Source organism: Tupaia chinensis, unplaced genomic scaffold (assembly GCF_000334495.1).
Source record: "Tupaia chinensis unplaced genomic scaffold, TupChi_1.0 Scaffold140218_1, whole genome shotgun sequence".
In the NCBI taxonomy this organism is placed as follows: domain Eukaryota; kingdom Metazoa; phylum Chordata; class Mammalia; order Scandentia; family Tupaiidae; genus Tupaia; species Tupaia belangeri.
The window spans coordinates 1,493,115-1,517,334 of NW_006200097.1; the positions used below are offsets into that span (position 1 = coordinate 1,493,115).

The 24,220-nt window shown below is 37.5% G+C and overlaps 1 protein-coding gene across 1 annotated transcript in view; it reads right to left on the reverse strand.

Annotated features, from left to right (window-relative positions):
- The window catches only part of SESN3 (sestrin 3), a gene marked incomplete at its 5' end in the record, with an annotated part of 69,579 nt that overhangs the window by 17,814 nt on the left and 27,545 nt on the right, over positions 1 to 24,220 (reverse strand). The window contains 4 exon segments of the mRNA XM_006162578.2: positions 902 to 1,138; positions 2,796 to 2,978; positions 4,776 to 4,973; positions 7,907 to 7,972. Of these exon segments, the coding sequence (XP_006162640.2) occupies positions 902 to 1,138; positions 2,796 to 2,978; positions 4,776 to 4,973; positions 7,907 to 7,972 (684 nt within the window).

Here is a 24,220-nt window from a genome sequence, read left to right on the forward strand (position 1 = left end):
TATATAGGACATGTTGCTTGCCAGAGAGACAGAAAGTGAGAAATCACTCCCAGGAGGGATGTCCACAAAACAATCCCTTCTCTTCCATTCTCCTCTTAGAATTTTGGGCACACACACACATGTGTCTGGTGTGTAACTCCAAAGAGATTTATATGACAAATTCAAAATTTTTAGAAGTATGTTTTTGCTTTAGTTATCCAAAGTTGTAAATATGTGTGTGTGTGTGTGTGTGTGTGTGTGTGGGGTCAAACAATCTACAGTTCTAACATTGGGTATATATTGTGTTATAAAGGATGGAGGATGAGAGGATGTTGACTAAAGAAAACAAAATTGCAGATGGAAAGAAGGAACAATGTCTAGTGTTAAATAATACAATGAGGAAAATGTGGTTAACAACTTACAAAACATTACTAACAGAGGAAATGGTGGGTAGACCAGCTGCCCTGGATTAATCACTGTAGGTTGTATTTATGTACTGAAAGCTCACATGGGAATGAGCATTATATTAATAAAAATGATTAATAAGAAAATATAGGTCATTAAAAAATGAGTCAGCCACAAATTTTCTACTTTGTGCTCTCACAGGGAGTATTTCCCATGAGCCGGCCCAGCATCGTACACGTACATGCATCGTCCTGGAGCCTGCTCAGCACAGGGTCACTGACTGCCTATGATGGCAACACGCATCGTGTAGTCTTTATGACTTATAAAATATTCATTTGCTTTAAGGCAAATGAATATTTCTAAAGGCAAATCAGAAGTTCGGGTACCAGTTAAATTTTTACAAAAAGAATTCTGAAAAAAAATGTAAAGTACATAATGATCTTATCTAGTTAGAGAATAATAGTTTTAACATTAGGAAGCTTAAACATGGTGAGAAAAAACAAGTTGAGAAACTAACCCCAAAGTTGCCACCCGTGAGGGACGCATTTTCTATGTTGTTGTCATTAGCGAGGTCACAGACGCAGAAATTGCTGACGGCTCTGAGCCTGAACCCATTGGAGATGTCTGGGTCTCTCTCTGGGTTGATGCCACTACCGAAAACGAAGCTTGCCAAGGCATGATAATGCGCCAGCAGGACCACGGCGTGCACCAGTTCAGGCAGAGACCAATTATTTTCTCCAGTTTTGACAAGTTTCTGAAATGAGAAAGCAAACGGGAGTAAAAACAAAAATCACAGAAGGCAGCACCATGATTTTAAAAGCATGGGAAACACATCAAATTTCCCATATCCACTTAAAGAATTTTAAAAGTCACTCTCCCTTTTAAAAAGTCTCATATATTAAAGGAGTGGCCTTGGTCAAACATCTTTACATTAAAGCTACTAAGCCTTACAGTGTATTGCGGCTTCTTCTAAATCCCTAGTGATAGAATGATTCCTCTGCTTCCAATGTACTTTTATATTATGTGATTTTAATAAGATACTTCTAAGAATCAGAGAGTGCTGGGACTAGAAAGGATTTTAAAGGTTATCTAGGAAAATCATTAATTTTAAAGATTTTGGGAAACATTGTCTCACAGAATTTTAAAATTCCTATTCAGCAAGACAACTTTTAGTTACGCTTTACATACGTTCTGATGGAGAAAGAGCCTCCGACAGAGGACAGAAACAGCATGTTTAACAAGAGCTGTGCAGGACCGTCTGTGACCCTGAGAGGATAGCCAACACTCATCTCTGATTCCTCACCTCACAATCATTTCTACTTTCTCTATTCATTACAATTGGGTTTCTTTTTCAAACAAATTCCTGAAGCCACAACCACTAACGTTACGGGCCTTTTGTTTGGCCAAATCTATTCTAGTCCTTATCCTATTAAATCTCTACAGAATTGACATTGCTTATGTCTCCCCTTCTTGCAATCAGTCTTCCTTGACATCAGCAATTCCACTTCTTTTTTTTTCCTTAACACATTCTACCCTGAGATGGCATTTCCTCTACCGTCTACAGAGCTGGGCTCCTTCATGTCTACCCACCTCTAAGATGTCAGTTTGCCCTATCCCGCCCATGACCATCTCTCCTTGTACACTATGTCCCTGATGGCCTAGACATTCCTCCAACTTGACTTTTGTTTATCTGTAAATATCTATTTGCTTTTTTCCTCTTTGTTTTCATTTAGGTTTCTGTCATAAGGTGTAGACAGACAGACGGAGATAGAGAAAGTGAGAAATCATCCCCTTGTGGGGATGGCCATGCTGTAGTCCCTTCTTTATTTTCCCTTCAGGACTATGGGCTTGCACACACACACACATGCAGCTGGCATGCATTTCTTTCCTTTTTTTTTTTTTTTTATTTTGAGAGGTTTTTGCTATAGGGTATGGGCGCTCGCCAGAAAGAGAGTGACAGAGAGACAGAAAGCGAGAAGTCACTCCCCGGGAGGATGGCCACGCCGCAATCCCTTCTCCTCCATTCTCCTCTTAGGATCTCGGGCACACATGCACATGCATCCGGTGTAAGTTCAAGCCACTGGGTCCGGGACTCAAACCACAGTCAACTACATGGGAGTCCAGCGACATAGCCATTATGCTAACTGCTGGTCTCTGGCATGAATTTCAAGCTGCCAGGTCTGGGACTCAAACCACAGTGGGCCATGTGGGAATCCAGTGTCTTAACCTCTATGCCAACTGTGGGTTCCAAACCCACCCACTTCGAAATTTATCTTTCCTACACATATTAATACACTATTTTTTACTTTTAGAGCTTCTAAAATTAAGTGTTAAGTGAAATACTTAACTAAAAAATTAAGTCTTAGAATCACTGGTAAAAGTCTTTCTTATTTCCAAGAAACAGTCAGTACCTGAATGTGCTCCTTCGTGATCAGCCAGGGCCGGTGTGCTAGCAGCTTGTTTATTTCATTAAGGTTTTTCAGTCTTTGTGGTACGTATTCCAAACCGTTCAACCACTCAGCAATGCCTCCGGTTTTTAAAAATTCATCCACATGCATGTTTATTAAGTAAGAACACTGATGTCTAGCTGCAGCCTACAGCACAGAGAACATAATTTGTTGATAAAACAAACACGATCGAGTCTTATTCCACTATTCCCAAATAATTTGGTGGGGTTAATAACAGTAATAATTTCTTTAGCTAATATTCTTTATAGAATCCTTCTCCTAAAACATGAATGTTTTAATGTTTTAATGTTTTAATGTTGCAATAGTTTTACGTCAATACATCAGCTGATACTTGTTTAAGCAAATAACTGTCAGGTGGAGCCATTTCTTTCTTTGTCCAGAAGTTGGTAGAGATGAACCAAGAACCTGTTTTCTAGCTATGTTAAGGATACACATAGCCATTTTGTTAAGGCAAATATATCCACTATCTTCTATTTAAAACATAATGAAATCTCATTATCTTACACTCTGACAACCCAGAATTTATGCTAATAGGGGTGTTTCTCTGATCCCCTTTAAGATAACTGTGATTTCACTTGTATCTGCATTTATCATCCTACTCTGATGAAATGAAATTCAGGGACCCTCTCTGTCCTGTGACGTCAGTGAGCCTTGTCCCTGACAACTCAGTGAAACCCTGAAAGCACATGCTCCACCTCCCTCTTCCTCAGGGCTGCTGCAAAGCCAAAGGCTGTCCCTTTATTCTGTCTATTCTCTACATCTCGTTTCTCTTTTAGTCTGTGAGCATTCTAAATCTGCTTTTAGCCTCACTCTTGTCAAAACGTTAAGCTAAAATGATAGTCTTAGTCAAGGCTGTTGTTCAGTCAAACACAGAATGTGGCTCTGTCATGGCTGTTGTTTAAAACTCCGGTGAGAGTGTGAAAAAGATAATCAAATCAAACTTGGTAAAAACCAGTAGGCTACCTCCTGCCCTAGCTCTGCTGGTCCCCAGCTGTTCTCCTAACCTCTCCAAATATATAGCACTTGCATCATGTTCTCATTCTTTTTCTTTTATTAATTGCCAGAGGGTACCTGTACTCCCCAGAGGAGCCAGAGAGAGAGAGGGAGTAGGAGAAAGCACCCCCCACCCAATGGGGCATGCTCTTGTCAAAATCCCTTCTCCATTTCTCTAGCCTGTCCAGATTTGGGCCATGCACACACATATATCTGGAGTGTTTTCAAGCCACAGGGGGGCCAGGATTTGAACAGCAATCAACCATGTGGGATCCAGCTCCCTTAACTACGAGGCCATGGGCCAGCCCGTGTTCTTTTTATCAGTTAACAGTCTAGCTGTAGCACTATTTCCTTCTATCCTCCTAATTCCTGTTGCTCATCCCCAGCTTGCACTTCTGCTCCCTGGCCTCCACTGCCTACTAACAACATTATCTAATTAATGTTTATAACAAGAACTTTTATTGGTGTTAAAATCCCTTGAAGAATTCTTCTCTTAATAAGTTCTCCATTAGTACTGACTGACACTTTTCTTTTATTTGGCCAAATTAGTAATATCTTAACATACCAAATGACTAAGAAAAACATCACAAACACTGTGTCTTTGTTAATAATAAAACAAAGACATCAAGGGAAAAGACAAAACTTGCAGGATATTATTTTGAGCCTGAAAAGCAACTTTAGTCACAAGAGATTAAATATGGAAAACAATTTTGATGAAAATTAAATGAGAAACTTTAATACATTAAGTGGCTTAAAGTATTCCAAATGTATCCAAGGGACACAGCATACAAAAGGCCACAGGTTCTTTGGTTGTTATGTCCACAGAATTAGCTTTACACACACACACACACACACACATTTTAGGAAGAAGAAAAAGGTAAGGAAAATGTTCCATGAAAATAGAAGAAAAGTAGGAAAATAGGGACCAACCATGATTGCAATGTAGTGCCTGTATGGCAGAGGAAGGGGACCGTCCATGCGTAACATATAAAACTGGCTTCTCAAGAAAGACTCCAGGTACTGAGTGTGTAAACTCATGACCTGCGTGATGTTGTCCAGACGGCCGGATGTAGAGTATTCTTCCACTAGAAAGTTAGTCCGCTCATCCAGGGTGTCTGCTTGGACAACCTGATAACCCAAAAAACAAAAAATAACTACTGAGATATAAACACACTCTTTACATAAATTATGCCGCTATTGAAGCAAATGAATATTCATTTGATATTAACAGATACGGAAATTATGTAGCTGCTCAAACTAGGAGAAGTAATAGAGAAAGCACCATTCGCTGCTGGCTCTGGTACCGCGATTTATTAAACAACAAATGTTAAATGATCAAACATTATACACATGGCTATGAAACTGAAGAAAAGAAGCTCCCATCTGTTTTGCCAGGCGCATTAGGCAGATTTTGCAGGGCTGCACGTCTGGCCATTGTCACACCAATTTGTGGTGGCAATGACTGCATCCATTTATCACTTCATCTCATCAAGATAATTACATCATTTTTGGACAAATATTTCATTTGATCCTTTGCTTGTGTTTGTTATTCAATATTAATGAAAAAAAACACTTTCTGAAGTCTTTTAGGGACATGGGAATATTTGATAATTTTTAGAAAAGTGTTAATTGAAAAATTAATAAGGACATGAGAATACTGTCATTCCTCTTTTGAACCTATCATATTAATTACTAAAAACAAGGTAAATTATTAAAGTGAACATATTCTATTCTAGGGAATCAAAAGAGCACTCTCAAAAATAGATTATTTATATTTAGCTTTCTACACAATGGCAGTATAGGCATCACACCAAGAACTGGCTCTGAAGATGTGAAGAGCTCATTAGCACCTTGCAGAAATACCCAACTCCACGGGGATTCATGGACATAAGATGCGTAATTCCAGGACTGGGTCATTATTTATTCATAATTTAGGATCAGAGTTCCAGACCAAAGAAGAATATGCTTCTTGTTATGAGGATAAGAAAACAGAGTCAAGATTAAATTCAAGCTCATAACTTCGTTGATAGAAAATCTGATCTACCATCTTGTAAAGGCCAACTTAACAGTCTTTCTAAAGAGCCACACTATTAGAAACTGTGTTTACTCTTTAGAGCTGGCTACACAGTGCTTTCTGAAAAATAAGTACAAATTACACAAAGGCACTGTTGATTGAGATAAATTTAACCCCAAAGTAAATACAATGTTTGGAAAGGGTAAATTGTGAGGAAATGGGTCTAAATTATTATAGAGCCAAATATACTTTCACATGTCTGTTTTCTTCTACGTTGTCAGTGCTGGGGACCAAGAAGATACATCAAAATATAAAAGGATCCATATGAACCACATATAATTTATTGTTTTATCATGCTTTCCCCAGCAGAAATTTCTTGTGTCTAAACTGGATGCCTAAGATACATACAGAGATCCATATGATCCAACAGAGCCTGAAAAACACAGTGTGAGAATGACTGGGCCTCCAGAAATCTTGAGTAAGTATCAGGCAATCATTCCACTAAGAGCAGCCCCTAACCTTTGTGAAACAACCCAGGTAGTTTCCCTGGCACAACGTCACCACCCTGATCAGTTGTTGTCACGAGTTCACAAAATATTACTGCTATTTGGATTTTCATTTAAAGAGTAAGGTCATTTAAAAAGTGATTTATGGGGACTGGTAGGTGTCATGTTGGTTAAGGTTAAGGTGGCTGAACTCCCATGTGGCTGACTGTGGTTCAAGTCCCAGACTTGGCAGCTTGCTTTCTCACTTTCCTTCCCCCTCTCTGCCTCTCTCCAGTCAACTTCAATAAAATAAAAATAAAATAATGATCATGAATAAAAATGAATAAAAAAAACCAAGTGATTTATGAAGATGGATGAACTGCTGACTCTACTCATGCCCTGGTATTTTCCTAACCCTACCTGTCCCTTCTTTCAAGACCATGCTTGGCACATAATAGGTGTCCTATAACATTTGTTACGTAATTTCAGAACAATACAGGAATAACCCTGATGACATCTTTGCATCAGCAGTAAGTCAGTATACATAAATTAATAATTCCTTGAAGCAGAGGAAAATTTCTTAATTAGTGGTTTGGGTTTTTTTGTTTTTGTTTTTAGATTTTTGCCATAGGGCATGTGAGCTCACCAGAGGGAAACTGAGAAATCACCCCTCAGCAGGGATGGCCATGCCACAATCCCTTCTCCTCCATTCTCTTGAGATTTTTTGGGCACACACGCACAAACACCCAGGGTGATTTTCAAGGGCTGAGACCAGGACTCAAACTGCAGTTGTCATGTGAGAGTCCATTGCTTTAACCACCACACTGCCTGCTTGTCCCCTAATCAGTGCTTCTTAAATCCTTTTTTGCCTAAGTATATGTGAGTGGCATCTAGGATTCTAAGGAGGTCCTGCACATTGCTACAATCTTTCATGGAGATCCACACCCACAAAACAGGTGCAAACTTGTATTGATTAATCTTCATTGTGCCATTTTATACCTATCTTTCTTACATTTACCATCTTGACTCCCTACCCTGACCAAAGGTACAGGATTATATTGGAGATCCTGTGATAACCTGTCTAATCAGAGACTTGGAACCAAGTGAAAAAGAGTAACTACTAATGATGTAATATCATGCTTTATTTAATACTTTCAATTGGGAAACTCATTTTTTAATTTCAGAATGAATTTCCTTAACATTTATGTAGCCTATAACCACCATGAATCTGTGGCCAGTTTAAAACTTAAAACCTTGTGGTCAATATTAAATTTTTGTAGTCTTAGCCATTGTTGAGAAAAGTATATTTGAAACCAAGTATGGTGAAATTTATATCTTTTTAAATTGCAGTACTACTCAACTTTAAAATCAGAAGACATTATTCACTCAATCTTCTAAGGAAAGCTTAAAAAGAAACATCTCCATGGTTTCCTGACATATGAACAAGAAATTCCAAAGGGAAATACATTTCTCACTTTCACTTTAAAATTGGAGACATTCTTTGATACAATTAAGCTATTTTACAAGTCATGCCATACATCTTTTAAGATGAATAAACTTACTTCCTTCTCCGGAATAAAGGCACTTGGTCCTCTTGTCAAGGGTTGAGATACTCTGATCCGTTTATCCTGTTTTTTAAAAGAAAAATTTAATGTATTAATTATTACTTTCTAAGGAAAGTAAAATTGGTATATGTTTGTTGCTAAAGTACTGAAAGAAATAGAATTTAAAAAAATAAAGAGAACTACATGAGACTTGTATGAGCTTTGGGTCTCAGATAAAACTAAACCAAAACAAATCACAGGGCCATCTTAAAGATGAGAGAATGAAAAATAACTCCTACCCCAGTGGTAGGTACATGGTAAGGCTCCTCAAAATAATTTCCCCTTGGTCATATTCAACATTCCCACGGTTTTGGTTTTTGTTTTTAGTTTTTTGCCATAAGGTACATGCACTTGCTGAAGAGAGACAGAGAGAGGGAAAGTGAAAAATCGCTCCCCAGGGGGATGGCCACACTGTAATCCCTTCTCTATTCTCCTCCTGGGATTTTGGGCATGCATGCACACAAGCCTGGTGTGATTTTCAAGCTGCCGGGTCAAGTACTCAAACTGTAGCTGTTCATGTGGGAGCCCACCACCTTAACCACCATGCTACCTGCTGGCTCCATCCCCACATTTTGGCCCATACATAACATGACTGAAAACCATTAACCTCCATGGTAAATCATATCTAACAGTAGATGAGTACACTGTTAAAGATACTAATGTGAAAGCGAAAGGCAAGGCTAAATTCAAGGAAGATTACATATAACTCTCCAAAGCAACTACTTGATCTGTTTTTCTTTTTTAATTAAAAAAAAAAGGCAATAAATATATCTAATATAAAGTTTTGAAACTGTAACAAAATGTAAAACTTGGGGAAGTAGAGGTCAACTGAAGAAATGGAGACTATAACAAGTCTTATTGTTCCATTACTATTCTATTACTATTAATAACACATAGGCTTGTGTATTTGGTGCTGGACTTTTTTTTTAAGTCTTTACAATTTCTGTTAATTTTTTAAATTGAAAAACATGTTAGTGTCTTCAGCTAGTGATTATATACCGGCTTCAGAAATTCCCATCAGAGCTTCTTTCTCCTTAGGCATGTTTAGGACCAGGGACAGTTAGAGCAGGCTCTTGTGCTTTGAACGCCTTCTCACCAAGAAGATGAGGAAAATGGTCTCCTCATTTTTTATAATAAAAGTAATATCCTAAAGTTCCAAAAACTAAAAAAAAGCCCTCCAAAGCCACAACATAAAATACAGACTATGCCATGGTTTATGAAAAGTATAAAGCCTGAGTAAGAAAACAAAGTAGCATGGGAATTCACATCTATTGGAAAAGAGTGTTTTAAACATGAGGTGTGATCAAATCTTGATGATGATAATGTGTATGATATCCTTAACTGAGCTGGTGTACTTTATATTTATGCTGGGAAAATTCATTTTACAAGCTGTTGTGATGTTCGGTGATTGAATGTATAAAAACAATTAAAAAAAAAAAAAACCCTCCTGAGGAAACATCTACCTGAGAAAGTATCTCCAGGTGGGTGCCTTAATGTAAAAGTTCTGGCCAGACAGAATTGAGGGTAATTAGCTGGGCCAGGAGAGTTCTCTGTGAATGGTGCACTCGAGTTACATACACAGTACATCCTATTGTACATCACAGTACAACAGGACCAGTGGTTCAGACAGCTGGATCCCACATGGCTGACTGTGTGATTCCAGTTCTGGATCTAGCAGTTTGAAAAACACTGGGCATTTGTGCGTGTGTGTCCAAAATCCCAAAGAGGAGAATGAAGAAGTGATTGTGGTGTGGCCATTCCTTCTTGCGGAGGGGGTAGTTTCTCACTTTCCCTCTCCTCCTTTCTTTCCTCCTCTCTCTGGCACATGCATATACCCTATAGCAAAAAAAAAAAAAAAAAGTAAAAAGTCTCACAGAGTAGAAACAAAATATCACTCTGAAACAGAGGCAGAAAAGAAACAAGGATGGGGCTTGGCCCCTTGTCTAGTGGTTGATGGAGTCAGATCCCACATGACTGACTTGTTCAAATCCTGGTCTCAGTGGTTTGAAAAATAAGCCAGGTACATGTGCATGAGTGCCCCAAATTCCAACAGGATGGAGAAATGACAGAGAGACTGCAGTGTGACCATACCCCACTGAGGGATACTTTCTCCTCTTTCTGCCTCTCTCTGGTGAGCACACATGCCCCCGGGCAATAAAAAATATGATGATGAATCACCAGGTAGCTATCAACAGACACTTGCTTCTAAGGAGAAAAACTATCAGAGTTTCTACAAATTTGCTGGAAAAAGTAAAGCTTTATCATGGCCATGGTCTCCCTCTTCTCATTAGGAGGTAACCTGAGTCTTTCTTGTTCTAGTCAAAGAGCCTACACCAAACACAGGATTGTTACTTAAATCCCTGACTTCATAGGAAGGTGTTACAAAACAAATTGCAAAAGGAAGGAGCCTGGCATTCAGCCACGATTTTTGGAGAGCCTAATCAGACAGGGCAATAGACTGAAACATGGGGTGAGGAAGAAAGATATGGGCCCTGCTTGCATAAGCTTAGCACACAGTTCTCACCAATGTTCCGGGGTCTACTGAAATAAACACAGCACGTCACAATAACCTTAAGTTGCCAGAGTTTCAGGAAATAGCATCTAGGTTCCTTTTAAGTGACAAACTCGTCTCAGTCTACTAGTCAAGTATACTTGAGGACTCCATGTAAAGTGGATGAATTTGGAATTTATAATATTGGTATTTCTTTTCTACATCAACCATAATCTAGATTTATCTAGAAAAAATTTTAAAGAAAATAATGGGTTTATTCAATTTGCTAGTCTCTAGGTTATAGAAAATAAAATTTCAAACACCCTCTAGATTAAGGATTAGTGTGTAAAAAGCAACTTCCTGGACTAGTCATTTCAAATGAACAAAAGGGTCAGAGAAACTTCAGTATGAAGAAACACCATAGGTTTCAGGAAAAAGGTATCAATATAGAGGTAAATGGTAATTTTAAAATAATGAAAAATACATAAAATTCAGAGTGCACACAGAGGGAGAAAAATATATAAAACACTTTACATTATAATGTAAAAGGGGACTTCAGGGAGAATGATTTGTTGCTCATATGATTTGCTTATAAAAGCCAAGAGCTGACACTTTTATTTAAAGAATTCTTTAATTATATTTATTACAGCACTCTTTTTTTTAATTTGCTACAGAGCATGTGTGCCTGAGGTGCCAAAGAAAGAGAGAGAGTGAGAAAGCAAGCTACCAGGTCTGGGACTCAAACTGCAGTCAGCCAGTGGGAGTCCAGCACCTTAACCACCACACCACTTGCCCGCCATTATGTTTGAACATTTTAATTTGTTTGTGGTAAAAAGTTATTAAGCAGAGGTGTGGATACAATCTGTGGGGTTGTTTGAAAGTTACTTTTTTTTTTTTAAAGTTTATTTCATGAGGAGGGGCCATGCCAACAGAATTCTCAAGCTGTGATCCACCCCAAGTTTCAGTCGGCCTGGATCACAAACATGTGCACACATACCCTTCATACCCAGGGAGGTCCTTGGATGCAAACCTAGGACCTTTCCCATGTGGGTCCAGCTGCATTACTGCTATGCCACCGCCTGGCTCAGGTCTGTGTTTCTAATAATATGATTGTGAGGGTGATGTAGTGTCTAGGCCTGAGACAGAAAACCAGCTGAGCAGCTACATTGAGTGTCCAGGAGAGAGAGGAAGTGGCTCGCTTCAGAGATTTGTTTACACAGTGAAGCTAACCCAACTGTCCCTTCCCTACTTCCTTTCCCTTTTTTCTTCCTCCCCCTGCCCCAACTTTTTCTTTCTTTCTTTCTTATTGTGGTAAAATACATGGAAGATCTACCCTCTCAATGTGTAATACAGTACTGTTGATGATAAACACACCATTGGACAATAGAGCTCTAGGACTTTTCCATCTTGCTGAACTGAAACTTGATACTAACTCAGTAACATGGCCCCACTTCTCCCTACCAGCCTTTGGGAACCACCATTCTACTTTCTGCTTTTCACAGAGGGGCCCTCTTCAGATCACAGCAGCCTCTTCCTACGTAAGCCTCAGCCTTTTCACCTCCTGCACAACCACATTGACCTCCTTCTGTTCAACTCTTCCCTGGCTTAGTTTCCATAAGACTGAACCACCCAATCTCATCTTTGACCATTTACTTTTACATTCTCCCTAGATATACATTCTCTTCATGTGAGCACTCTCTTCCGTAGCTTCCATCTTCTTTACACAAACACAATTCTACTGAAATGTGTCACAATTGGTATACTGAGGGAGCGACAGAAGAGCTAGGAGGGAAGGAGAGGGCATATGACAAAGAAAGGGAGCAAGTCGTGCCCCTAACTCCTGATATTTATTATCTAGAAAAGATAATTCAGGATGGCATTGGGCATTCTTTGATTTCATCTTGATGTAATATTAGCACCTTAAAATCATCATTTAATCTACTCCAAACCAGAAGTTCCTCCTCACTTTATTCTACAGGCTCAACAACCACCACACACACCAGTAATCCTGGCTCTAATTCAGTTACCTTTGATTTATTCCAGAAGCCTCTATCTCAACAGTGGCCAAATCTTGTAACTGTCCTTTCCCAACAAAATCTTTAAGTCAACCTTTCCAGAGCACCTGCTCAGTCATAGGAGTTCATCTCATGCTGAAAAATATTTCCCCCTCACAGCTGAGAACGTCAATTCTAGGCCATAGCTTTCTTCCTTGTTGGGAAGCTTTGAGAAGATAACACATTTTGTGTACACTTCTATTGCAGGAAAAATGCAAAACACAATACAAAGTAAGATACTAATTTTTATTCTGCCCATTTCTCAAAACAAACCAATAAGCAAACCAGAATAGGTGCCATATATTTTGTCTTATGCTGCTCAGGTAGAAAAATTCAAGGGTTGCTCTGTGTTATGAATAAAAATAACCGGTGGCTATACTATAATTTTGAGGAATATTGCCATGTTTCCTTCTATTTAAGTATCTAAGAAAAAACAAAAATGTTATTCTTGGGAATAAATGACTTTGATCATAACAGTGAATTTTATATGCTGATCTTTATCACATTATGTTATTTGGTTTCTGTGAAAAATCAAAATAAAAAAATCAGCACTGTGTTTCTGTAGCTTCTTATTCATTACTGTGGACACTAGCCCCAAGTGACTACTTAAATTGTACTTGGCAAACATTAAATAAAGTTAAAAATTTAGAGTCGTAATCACACTAGCCATGTCAAGTGTTCAAGCATCCTCATGTGGCCAGAGGGTACCATGCAGAAAATGCACATCTAGGGTATTTCTCTCCCTGCCAAAGGTTTGGTGAGGAGGGCTGCTTCCTGGTATCATTCAGTCTTCATTTCAACTATTGAGATAAGACAGATACAAAATGGCTATGAATTCGGAAATGAACATAAGCATCACAACACCTATCCTGGTACCTTTATAGAAATGAAAAAACTGATTTGGATGTTAAAAATGGGGGGAGGGGGAGACAATGAAAACAACCAAATAACTATAATAATAGAAAGGCTGGAATATACCAGTCCTCAAAATCTTAATTTGATGACAACTTTGAAATCACTAACTGAAAAGAAATTACAAAAATGTTGACTTGTTTAAAAATAAAAAGGGTTGTGAAAGTATTTAAGAAATTTTAGGCAATAATACTTATGTGATTTGTTTTCAAATCTTAGACAACAGTTAAAATTTGCCTAACATTTTTGGATAAAAATTCCATACTTTCAATCACCAAAAAAACTAGCTATGAAGAACTCATATTTCCTTTTTTTCTTTTTTTTTTAATTTTGCCTAGAAGGTATGGTGCTCACCAGAGAGAGATGAGAGAGTGAGAAAGCGCATGCCCTTACCCCCAATGTAGCATAATCATGCTGCAATCCCATCTTTTAATTCCTCCCTCCTTCTGGGATTTGGGACATGTACACACACGTGCCTGGTATATTTTTCAAGGTGCTGGGTCCAGGACTCAAATTGCATAGTTGGTCACGTGAGATTGAGCCACCTTAACCATCATGGGCTGGCCCAAGGAACTCATCCTTTCTATGTGTCAGTTCTGTGTGTACTAAGAGATGATTTCACAGGGCTGTGACCTCAGGACTGCAACCATTAGGGAAGTTTCTTTTTTCAGATACCTTATTATGGCTGACAGACGTTATGCTTGAATTCACCCATTGAGATTATGCCTATTAAGTAATTACCTGCTGTAAAGCAAAACACCAAAAGGATGAAGATGAATTATATTTAGAAAATTACTTATTTTGATACTTAACAGCTAAGCAATTTACTAGATCACTTTATATAAATTAATCCCAATAGAAAATTAAGATACTTGGAAGTTAGGAACTCTTAGAATTATGAGTCTTTAGGAGTAATCAGCAAATTACTTGCCCTAAAAGGCTGACTGCCAAAGAGAATTAATTGCTGCAGTTTAAGCTACTAAATGCTTTAAAATAATTTATTAAAATCAATTTTCACTTATCTTTTCTTCCGTTTATTTCATCGGGAAATAGAAAAACAAAAACATGTTTCTCCACTAAAATGTAATATGGCTAGTGTGCAGAAATTGATGACACTATGTGTTACAAAGGGGAAAGGTAAATAGAAAGGAACACAGGAAAACTGATGGAAATACTCTTAACACTAAATGAGAAAATGACAGGTTTTTAATTCATTATAAGGGGTTGGTAATTTTACAGCAACCTCAACCTTAAATATCAGTTTCTACCTGGGATATACATTCTGTTCTCATCAGCTCTAGAAGAAATAGCCAGACTATATATTTTTTTAAATTGTGACTTCTCCTACCTTAGACTAAAGTACCTATTGATGTTCATGATATTATATTTAAGGTAATTTTGTGAGAAAGGAGCTGGATGTGGAAAATAAAAATGGCACCAAGGATGAGAATCTTCTAATCACTCCAGCATCTCACTTGAAGCTGAGAGGTTCAAGGAGTATTGGGAGCCCTGGCAGGCACTAAAGGGTGTGTCAGAAATTCACCGACACTCCAAGGAGCCCTCACAATCTCCTCTGCAGTAGGGAATCCCATTTCATTCTAAGGACCCCAGACGTCAGGAATAGACCTGATAATAGCTTTTAACTGAGCTATTAAACCAAGGCTATCAACTCCTTCCTGAAATAGCTCCAACTCCCAATAGAGTCACTCGAGGGACACTGCAAAGATCTTGTTATTAATAATGTGAAATTCAACCTCCTTCAACAATACATACAGATTTTATTATTTAACTTCAAATCTCAAAACATTTCTGCTCAAAAACATTGCCTTTATCACCCAATTGTATTACAGCAATTTCTTTTCTTCCTCTACTAAGGCTAGGACAATACCTCGCTCACCTCTTCATACGTAAACCTTAGTACAGTGTACTGTATGAGGTAAACTTCTGGTCCATTTTTAATTTTTTTTTTTTTTTAAGGGCACATGTGCTCGCAGGACAGAAACAGAGAGAGTGAAAGTGAGAAATACCCCTGGGGGGAGATGGCCACACCATAATCCTTTCTTCTCTTAGGATTTTGTCTTCCTGTCTTCCCATACAACCTACCTCAAATACCAACTCCTTTGGTCTTCCTCTACTCTTGCCAACTCCAGAGCTCTGCTATGAATTTAAATCTACTCTTCTTCTTTTTATTTAATTTTATTTAAATTTAATTTTTTATTTCCTTATTTTTTAATTTGACCAGAGAGGGACAGAGGTGAGAGTGAGAGAGAGCAAGAGTGAGGGGAAGTGAGAAAGCAAGTCGCCAGGTCCTGGACTCATACCACGATTGACCATGTGGGAGTCCAGCGCCTTAACTACCATGCCACCTGCTGACCCTCAACCTAGTCTTCTAAAGGTTCATAATTATACTCCATTTCTCTTTCAGCTATTAAAAATATCATTACCTTATCACTCCTTTCAGACTGTGAGCTCCTTAAAGAGCATAATCAATTTCTAACACAATATAGGTAGCACTATGTCATGGCAAAGTGAAAATAAAAGATTCTCACATTTGTTGGATTGAATTAAGGAGACGAGAATGTGGCTACCAGCTCTGCAATCCTTTTTCTCTTCCTTGAATGGGACAAGAGCATCTTGTGGATTTAAAGTTCAAGTCCTCTGTTTTCTTACTAGAAACATCAATAAATTAGGGGCCAGCAGATGGCATACTGGTTACATCGCTGGTCCCCACATAGTCAACCGTGGTACGAGTTCCAGGCCCGGCGGTTTACAACTCACACTGGGCATGTCTACGTGTGTGCCCCAAATCCCAAGAGGAGAATGGTGGAGAAGGGATTGTGGTGTGGCCATTCCCCCAAGCGGTGATTTCTTGCTTTCTGTCTCGTTGGTGAGCACATGCACAAATCTCTCTCTCAAAAAAAAAAGAAACACCAATAAACAAAACTAACAAATACAGTCTTGAACATCAATCCACTACCATCTATGTACCATCTGAATTCCCATGTGTTGATTGTTATGTTGTTAAAACAAAGAGTACCTGTACTTTCCCATAACCTGCACTGCTTTCTCACCAACCAGTAGTAGCACTGCAAGGTATGAAACCAATCTTGGCCAATAAGCCTCCTATATAAGCTTTTCTATTTCGAGTACTTTTTAAAGAGACACAATGATATAAAATACACTTGTTGAATATGCTATTAAAATTTGGGACCAGCAGTTGGTGTAATGGCTATGTCACTGGACTACCATGTAGTCGACTGCGGTTCGAGTCCTGGACCCAGTAGCTTAAACTCACGCTGGATGCATGTGCATGCGCGCCCAAGATCCCAAGAGGAGAATGGAGAAGGGATTGTGGCATGGCCACCCCCCTGGTGGGGGGGTGGTGGTGGTGGTGGAGATTTCTCAATTTCTGTCTCTCTGTCTCTGTCTTTCTGGCGAGCATACACGCCCTATTGCAAAAACCTCTAAAAAAAAAAAATTAGGTTAAAGCCCAAGAAAATGAGGAAAGAACTACAAGTCATTGTACCTGAGATAATGTAAAACCATAACCCCCTTACACATGCTTCCCTATTAACATATACACAATAAACTTTTCTACCACTAATTATAATCCAGTCTCACAAAAGTATTAAAAAGAGCTTTACTTCTACAACACAATTTTAAACAATTTCTATATTGTGTAATACTAAAAGCTTGCCTTGAAGTTTAGAAAGCTTTATCTATTAAAATTATGTTTCCATTAGATTAAAAGAAATTAAAATAGGGAGCTTTAGAAAGTAAAATTCCCATTAGAGACAATTACAGTTATATACTATTCTAATATTACTCAATAGATGGTTCATAGCTACTAGTCTTTTGGAAAAACAATAACAAAAATACGCTGTGACTGTAGTTCTCTTGGTATATAAGGAAAAAGCAGTATTTTAAATCAAGCCTTTATATTCAGCATCTACTAGCTTAAGTGTAATAAAACCGATGGGTTTTAAGGTTATTTTAATGGAACACAGAATTACAGGATAGTTTTCAGGTCTTACAAAACACAATAATAAAACAGCAACTTGCTTAGCTTAGAGGAACTGGGAAAAATACAGTCAATGCATTTGATTTCTAGAGATTTAAAATATATAAGCATTAGGTCACATGGTGGTTAAGGGACTGGAATCCCACACAGTTCATGTTCTGTACCCAGTGGGTTGAGAATCACACCAGGCATGGATGCGTGCATGCCCAAAATCCTGAGAGGAGAGTGGAGAAAAGGGACTGCGGCACAGCCATTCCCGTAAGGGTTGATCTCTCACTTTCTCTGTCTCTCTCTCTCTCCCCTCGGTGAACTCATGTACCTTATATCACCCAAAAATAAATAAATAAATAAACAAACAAGCATTTAGCCATGTGAAAACCAATAGTTATTTACACACTGAAAAGTAAAAAATCACAGGGGCTCATGTTCTCATTTAAATTGAGAAACTGCTTATCACATAGCCTCCCAGGAACATGACTGTGCAAATTAAATTATGTTAGATTTCTCATTGAATTACATTAAACTTCTATTTTAATAAGACTTAAAAGAAGAACAGAAGCTTTCACATGTAATTTTGAAAAGAGCAATTGTGTTCTCATTTTTGCCGGGAACAGAAAATAGTTCTGACCTGCAAGGTGAATACTCACAGACTTTACCTTTGTTTATTTCATCCATGCTGTCTATAATCAGGGTAGAAGATTGTGTGCTAGTGTACACTGGTATACTTAAAGCTTATTAGGATCAGAATTAAAACCTTGAATTGTCATATGCTCATTAAAGCAGGTGGTTTACAACCTTTTTGATATCAGGAGCTCTTTGTAGTCTAAAAAATTATTGATCCCCAAATCTTTCGCTTATGTAGGTTATATGATAAATAATTATATTAGAAATTAAAATCAAAGAAAAATATAAATATATAAATTCACTGAAAAATAAAAACAATACATTCATGTATGTGATAGTTTTTATAAGCATAATTTCTAAAACAAAACAAAGCAAAACAAAATGAGCAAGATGAGTAGCAATGTCTTTCTTACATTTTTGTGCAAATACCTAACTTAACTAAAGAGAACTAGATTGTCAAGACTGCTTCTGGACTTCATCTCTTGCTATATATTGAGGTGACTATACACAGAAAATCCAGCTTCACAAAAACATATTGTTGGAAAAGAGAGTAGTTTCATAACATTTTCAGATAATTATGGATTTTTTTATACTAACCTCGAACCCAACAAAGAGAGCTTTAAAAATTTGTTATAATGTGGAATCTGAAACATACCAATCAACTTTTTACTCTGTTACATTAAAATTCATTAGTTTATCTTATACGTGGAAAGTATCATTTTACCCATGCATGATTCTATAATGTTAATCACAAGTCAGCATTTAAAAATATATATTCATTGAGCTTTCTAGGCTTTACAAATGCCAACATATTGATTATTTTTTTATTTATTATTTATTTTTATACATCCAACCACTGTATATCATACGGCTTGTGAAATGAACTTTCCCAGCATGAACACACTGCTTATTAGTTCAGTTAAAGGTACCATCATTATCATCATTCGATATAATATTAAAAATAAAACTTGTTAACATCATCATGGATCACATCAGAGAAGTGGGCAAACTCAAAGTAGAAGGTAACAGTTTCCAAAATTCTTTTCCTAGTAATAGGCTCAGTTTGTTCATTTTTGCGAAAATGTTTACCAAATACTCAAATCTAGACAATCACCATTAATCCTCAGTCATTCTTCTTTGTAAAATATTGGGTAATCGGAAAAGTCATGATGCATTTTTGCATAGGAAAACATGTCACGACTTTTCCAATGAACCTATATAAAAGGGTTCAATAAAAAGTGACTAGCTCACAAAAGTAGCTCACAGCTCAACTGAACACAATCACTTTTCCTGGAGACCACCACAGTCCTCCAAAGCAGGAGAGCTTTATTCACATGCCCCATTTTGAAACAGACTACTGAAAAGTTAGCCGTTTCAGAGTAGAAATTGACTTACAGGTATAATTTCTACTGTTTTATCAAGGAATTCTTGAATGAAACAAGTGTGTATTTTAATGTAAGAAAAAGATAATGAAGAAAACAGTGATCACTATTTCTGCATGATGTCACTCTTTCATTTGTGCTAAGGAGCCAGCAGAAGCTGAAGAAAACACTTTGAGAACTACAAATGTTTCAATGTTTCACATATATTCTCTGGTAAAACAAAAACTTAAGTCTTTCCTCTTTGTAGCAGCACATGCTATGCCTCTGGGACTTCTTTTCTCCTTTTAATTATGTATCCTTATAAACTCAACTATTTGCCTATTTGCACAAAGATTGCTACATTTACTACTTATATTAAAACAAAGTATTGATACAATACTAAGAAATCCTTACAAACAATGTTTATGGTTTGTTTCTCTTTGTACTTCAAGGTCATAGATCATAACTTTCCATCAATTAAATAAACATGAATGACCAAGAAAAATCAGTAAAAACAGCAATGTGTAAGGAGATTAGCTTTACCAGGAGGTAAAATGTATTATATTTCTGTAATAAAAAGAAAGAAGAGATGAGGATAATTCTGACTGCACAGTTCAAGTCCCAGACCCAACAGCCTGGAATCATACCAAATGCATGTGTGTGCATGCCCAAAACCTCAAAGGAGGGAGAAGTGAAGAAGTGATTGTGGTGTGACCCACTCCCCATACAGGAGTGCCTTCTCACTATCCCCTCTCTGGCCCTCTAACCAGCATACATATTCTCTGGCAAAACAAAAACAAACAAAAATTGGCTACATACATATACATCCTCCACCCTAATGTTAACAAATCTTTTACCTGGTATAAAAACATCACAAACAAAACCATGTGACAAATACTTGCAACTTGGGGCCAGCAGGTGGTGTGGTGGTTAAAGGCACTGGATTCCCACATGGCTGATTTCCAACCTGGTGGCTTGCTTTCTCCCTTTTCTACTTCTCTCTCTCTGATCACATTAAAAAATAATAATAACAAATGAAATTAAATACATAAATAATTCTTTTTAAAAAACACAAATATTTGCAACTTACAACAAAAGCAAATAGTTCAGTTTTATAGAGATCCTAAAAAGAGAGAGAAAAAAGCCAATAACCCAATGTAAAAATGGACAAAGAATAGGCAATTCACTAAAGAAATTACTTATAAAAGGAGAAAAGCATGTTATAGTTTATACATCAAGTTGGCTAAAATCTAAGTTAAACAGCATAATTGACAAGACTGTGAGTGAATAGGGATTCTCAAAAATTATTGTGGGAATGTAAAGTCAAACATTTATGGATAGAAATATGGGAATGTCTAGCAAAATTACCTATGTACTTGCCATTCGACCCAGCAAGCTCGTGTCTAAGAGTATATCCCATCAATGCAGCCATTTAAAAAACAAACAAAAAGATGAAGAACATGTCTATAAACCAAATATAAGTTGAACATAAATCTAATCAAAGCCTTACCTTTAAATTCAAATTAACAATAAGCACCAGGGTTAAAAGAACAAGTTAAATGATAACACAAAGCATTAAAATGACTAAATATTCTTTTTTAAAAATTTATTTTCTTTCTTATTATTTTAATTTGACCAGAGAGAGACACGGGGGGGGGGGGGGGGGAGGGGGGAGAAAGAAGAGAGAAATGGAAAGCGAGAGAGAAAGCCACAAACTGCCAGGTCCGGGACTGGAACCATGGTCAGCCATGTGGGAATCCCAGATTCCAACCACCACATCACCAGCCAGCCCCAATTACTAAATATTTTATATTAACGTTAGGGTTAGTTTTAGATTTAGAGTTAAGACACCTGACCCATCTGCCCAAGGATTGGGACAACTGACCCAATTTCTTCAATCAGTTAAAGCCATAACGGGAAAAGGGAGATTATTGTCTAAGAGAGACTTAAAAGACCTAACTGCCAGAGGTAATAGTAGACTTAACTCAGAGAAAAAACTTGAAATACCTATTAAACAACGGAGGAAAACTTGAAAAGATGGGGTACTACACCATAACAAGCAATTATTGTTCATTTCGTTGAATACTGGCATTGCAGTTATGTAAGAATGTGTCCTTACATTTTAGAAACACCCACTAAGCACGCAGGGGGGAAAGGAAACGAGTGCTGAGATTTGACAGCAGCAACACTGAGGAGGTACGCGATCCAACAGCGATGGCAACATCTCGTCAATACTGAATGTGGGGGTGGGCTTGTGAAGATTTACTCCACTATTCTTTCTGCTTTTGTGTAGCTTGACATTTCTCTTGATAACTTTCAAAAATAATTTTTGTAATGTTTATTTATTTATTTCTTCCATGAAAGAGGAAGACAGAGATAAAACACAGATACAATGCCAAACAGGGCTTATAGAACATGATCTGCCTTATCTTGGCCAGCCAGGGTCATGGCACACACACATGTGGCAGGTACGCACAGGGAGACCTTGGGACGTGCACAGAGACTCCTACTCTATATAGTTGAACAGATTTTGAGTTCTTGTTTGGCAACAAAATTCTGAGTATAGTTTCTCATAAAATGAAAAAGTTATAATTATGCTACAGTTGAGATCTATGAAAACAATTATCTTCTAATAATCACAAAGATTTCCTTTCATTTGTCACTCTTTTGATAATCTCCTCCCATTTTCCAAGTTAGCTGGTGCACAGATGCCATTCATGCACTTTGCTCTTTTTTTTTTTTTCATTTTATTTTAACTAACTTATTTCAACCAAAGATAACAGGCTTGTTATTCTTAGCCTACACTTAAGGCTTCAATGTTGGTATTAAATCCAGTTTTAAATGAACTCAAAATAAATAGGATCATTCATACGATCTAAGTATTTCTATTTTTAAGCAATAAAGACATTTAACAGGACCAGAGCACTGCGGCAGACATTATAAGTTAAAAGCACACTTTTGAATCAAAGAAATCAACCAACCAGTAAGTATGTATTAGCTGAATTCTTCATTGTTAAGCAGCTTTATGTAATGGTTCTTTTAAGAGCATACAAAGTATAAAAGCTGCCTAAAGGGGCTTACAAACTATCAATAGTTGGTGAAACTAGACACAGACACCCAAACAGTAATAAACAGAAAGATAGTAACTGCATGCTAGAGGCAAGGTGATACAATGAAACAGGTACGGAAAACCTGAGTTCTTTTCCCTTCTTGAGCACTGAAAGACCTTAATCAGTTTCTAGAGTATCAACTTTCTCATTTTAAAAATGAGAAAAATATTCCCTAAGGGCCTTTTTGCATTAACATTCTGTGGTTATATAAAATACTGTGAAAGCTTCTAAATGCTGGGAGAAAAGCTTTCAGAAACAAAATAAGCAAAATGCTTTAAAACTACTTCCTTATTTTTCTTTTTCAATTGCCAGAGGGTGCATGCATGAGAGAGAGAGAGAGAAAGAGAGAGAGAATATGAATCTCCCCAACAGGGCATGGTTATGCCACAATCCTTTTTCCTCCTTCCTCCAACCCATGAGGACTTTGGAAATAAACATATACACTCACCATGTTTTTCAAGCTGCTGGGGGTGGGGCAGGATTTATACCATGGATATGGGACCTGGCTTCCTATGTATGGTGCTTAACTACTGTGCTACCTGCAGGTCCCTCCCCATTATTTTTACTAGTTTAAAATAGATAAGTTCTATTACTTTTTAAGAAACTATTTTAATCTATTAATACTGATAACTGTTACAATAAACTATAAAATGCCATAAAGTCAGGATTAAAAAAAAATCTATATTATACATATATAGTTTACATATTTTTATAACAGAATGAATTTCATTTTAAATGTATCTAGATTATTTTCAATATTCTATACTCTGTCTTCTATAAATGGCTCAGTTTAAAAAAAACAGGTATTTTATGTAAATGAGAGAGTACTCTTAAATAATCTTTAGGAAAGATTAAAAATTTTTACAACCTATTACTGTAATAGGAATTTTCAAAATCCTCTAAAATAAAACATGGACTTGTCCTCAGTTATTTCTACTAAAAAATGTATTATAGGATTTGAGCATTAAGGATTAGTGGGCCTATATGTATTAGTGAGTTTTAATGTTCTATAACTTTTTTTTTTTAAGAGAGATTTTTGCTATAGGGTATGCACTTGCCAGAGACACAGAGAGATGGAAAGTGAGAAATCACCCTCCAGGGGAATGGCTATACTGCAATCCCTTCGTCTCCATTCTCCTCTCGGGACTTTGGGTACACGTGCCTGTGTGTCCAGCGTGAGTTTTAAGCTGTTAGGGCCGGGACACAAACTACAGTGGACTACGCGAGAGTTCAGTGATGTAACCATTATACCAATTGTTAGTCCCTGTTCTGTGAGTTTCTTCAAAGTTTATTTATTTACTTATTTTCCCCTAAGTGAGAGAGACAGTGACAGACAGTAGCCCTAGCAGGGTCTCAATGCCATGATCCCCCAGCTCTAGCCAACCCCAGCTCCTGAGCGTGTGTGTGCCTGGTGTATACTCAGGGAAGTCTCTAGACACAAACCTGGGACCTTCCCTTGTAGGTCAACCTGGCAGCATGCCACAGTTTACTGCTGTGCCACTGTCAGACTCCCAAGTTCTTGTTGTTGTTTTAAATAATTATTTTAAATTTTATTTATTTATTTTTTTAATATGCTATAGGGCACATGGGCTCAACAGAGAGAGACAGAAAGAGAAAGAGAGAAGTAAGAAAGCAAGCCACCAGGTCCAGGACTCGAACCATGCTCAGCCACATGGAAGTCCAGTGCCTTAACCATCAT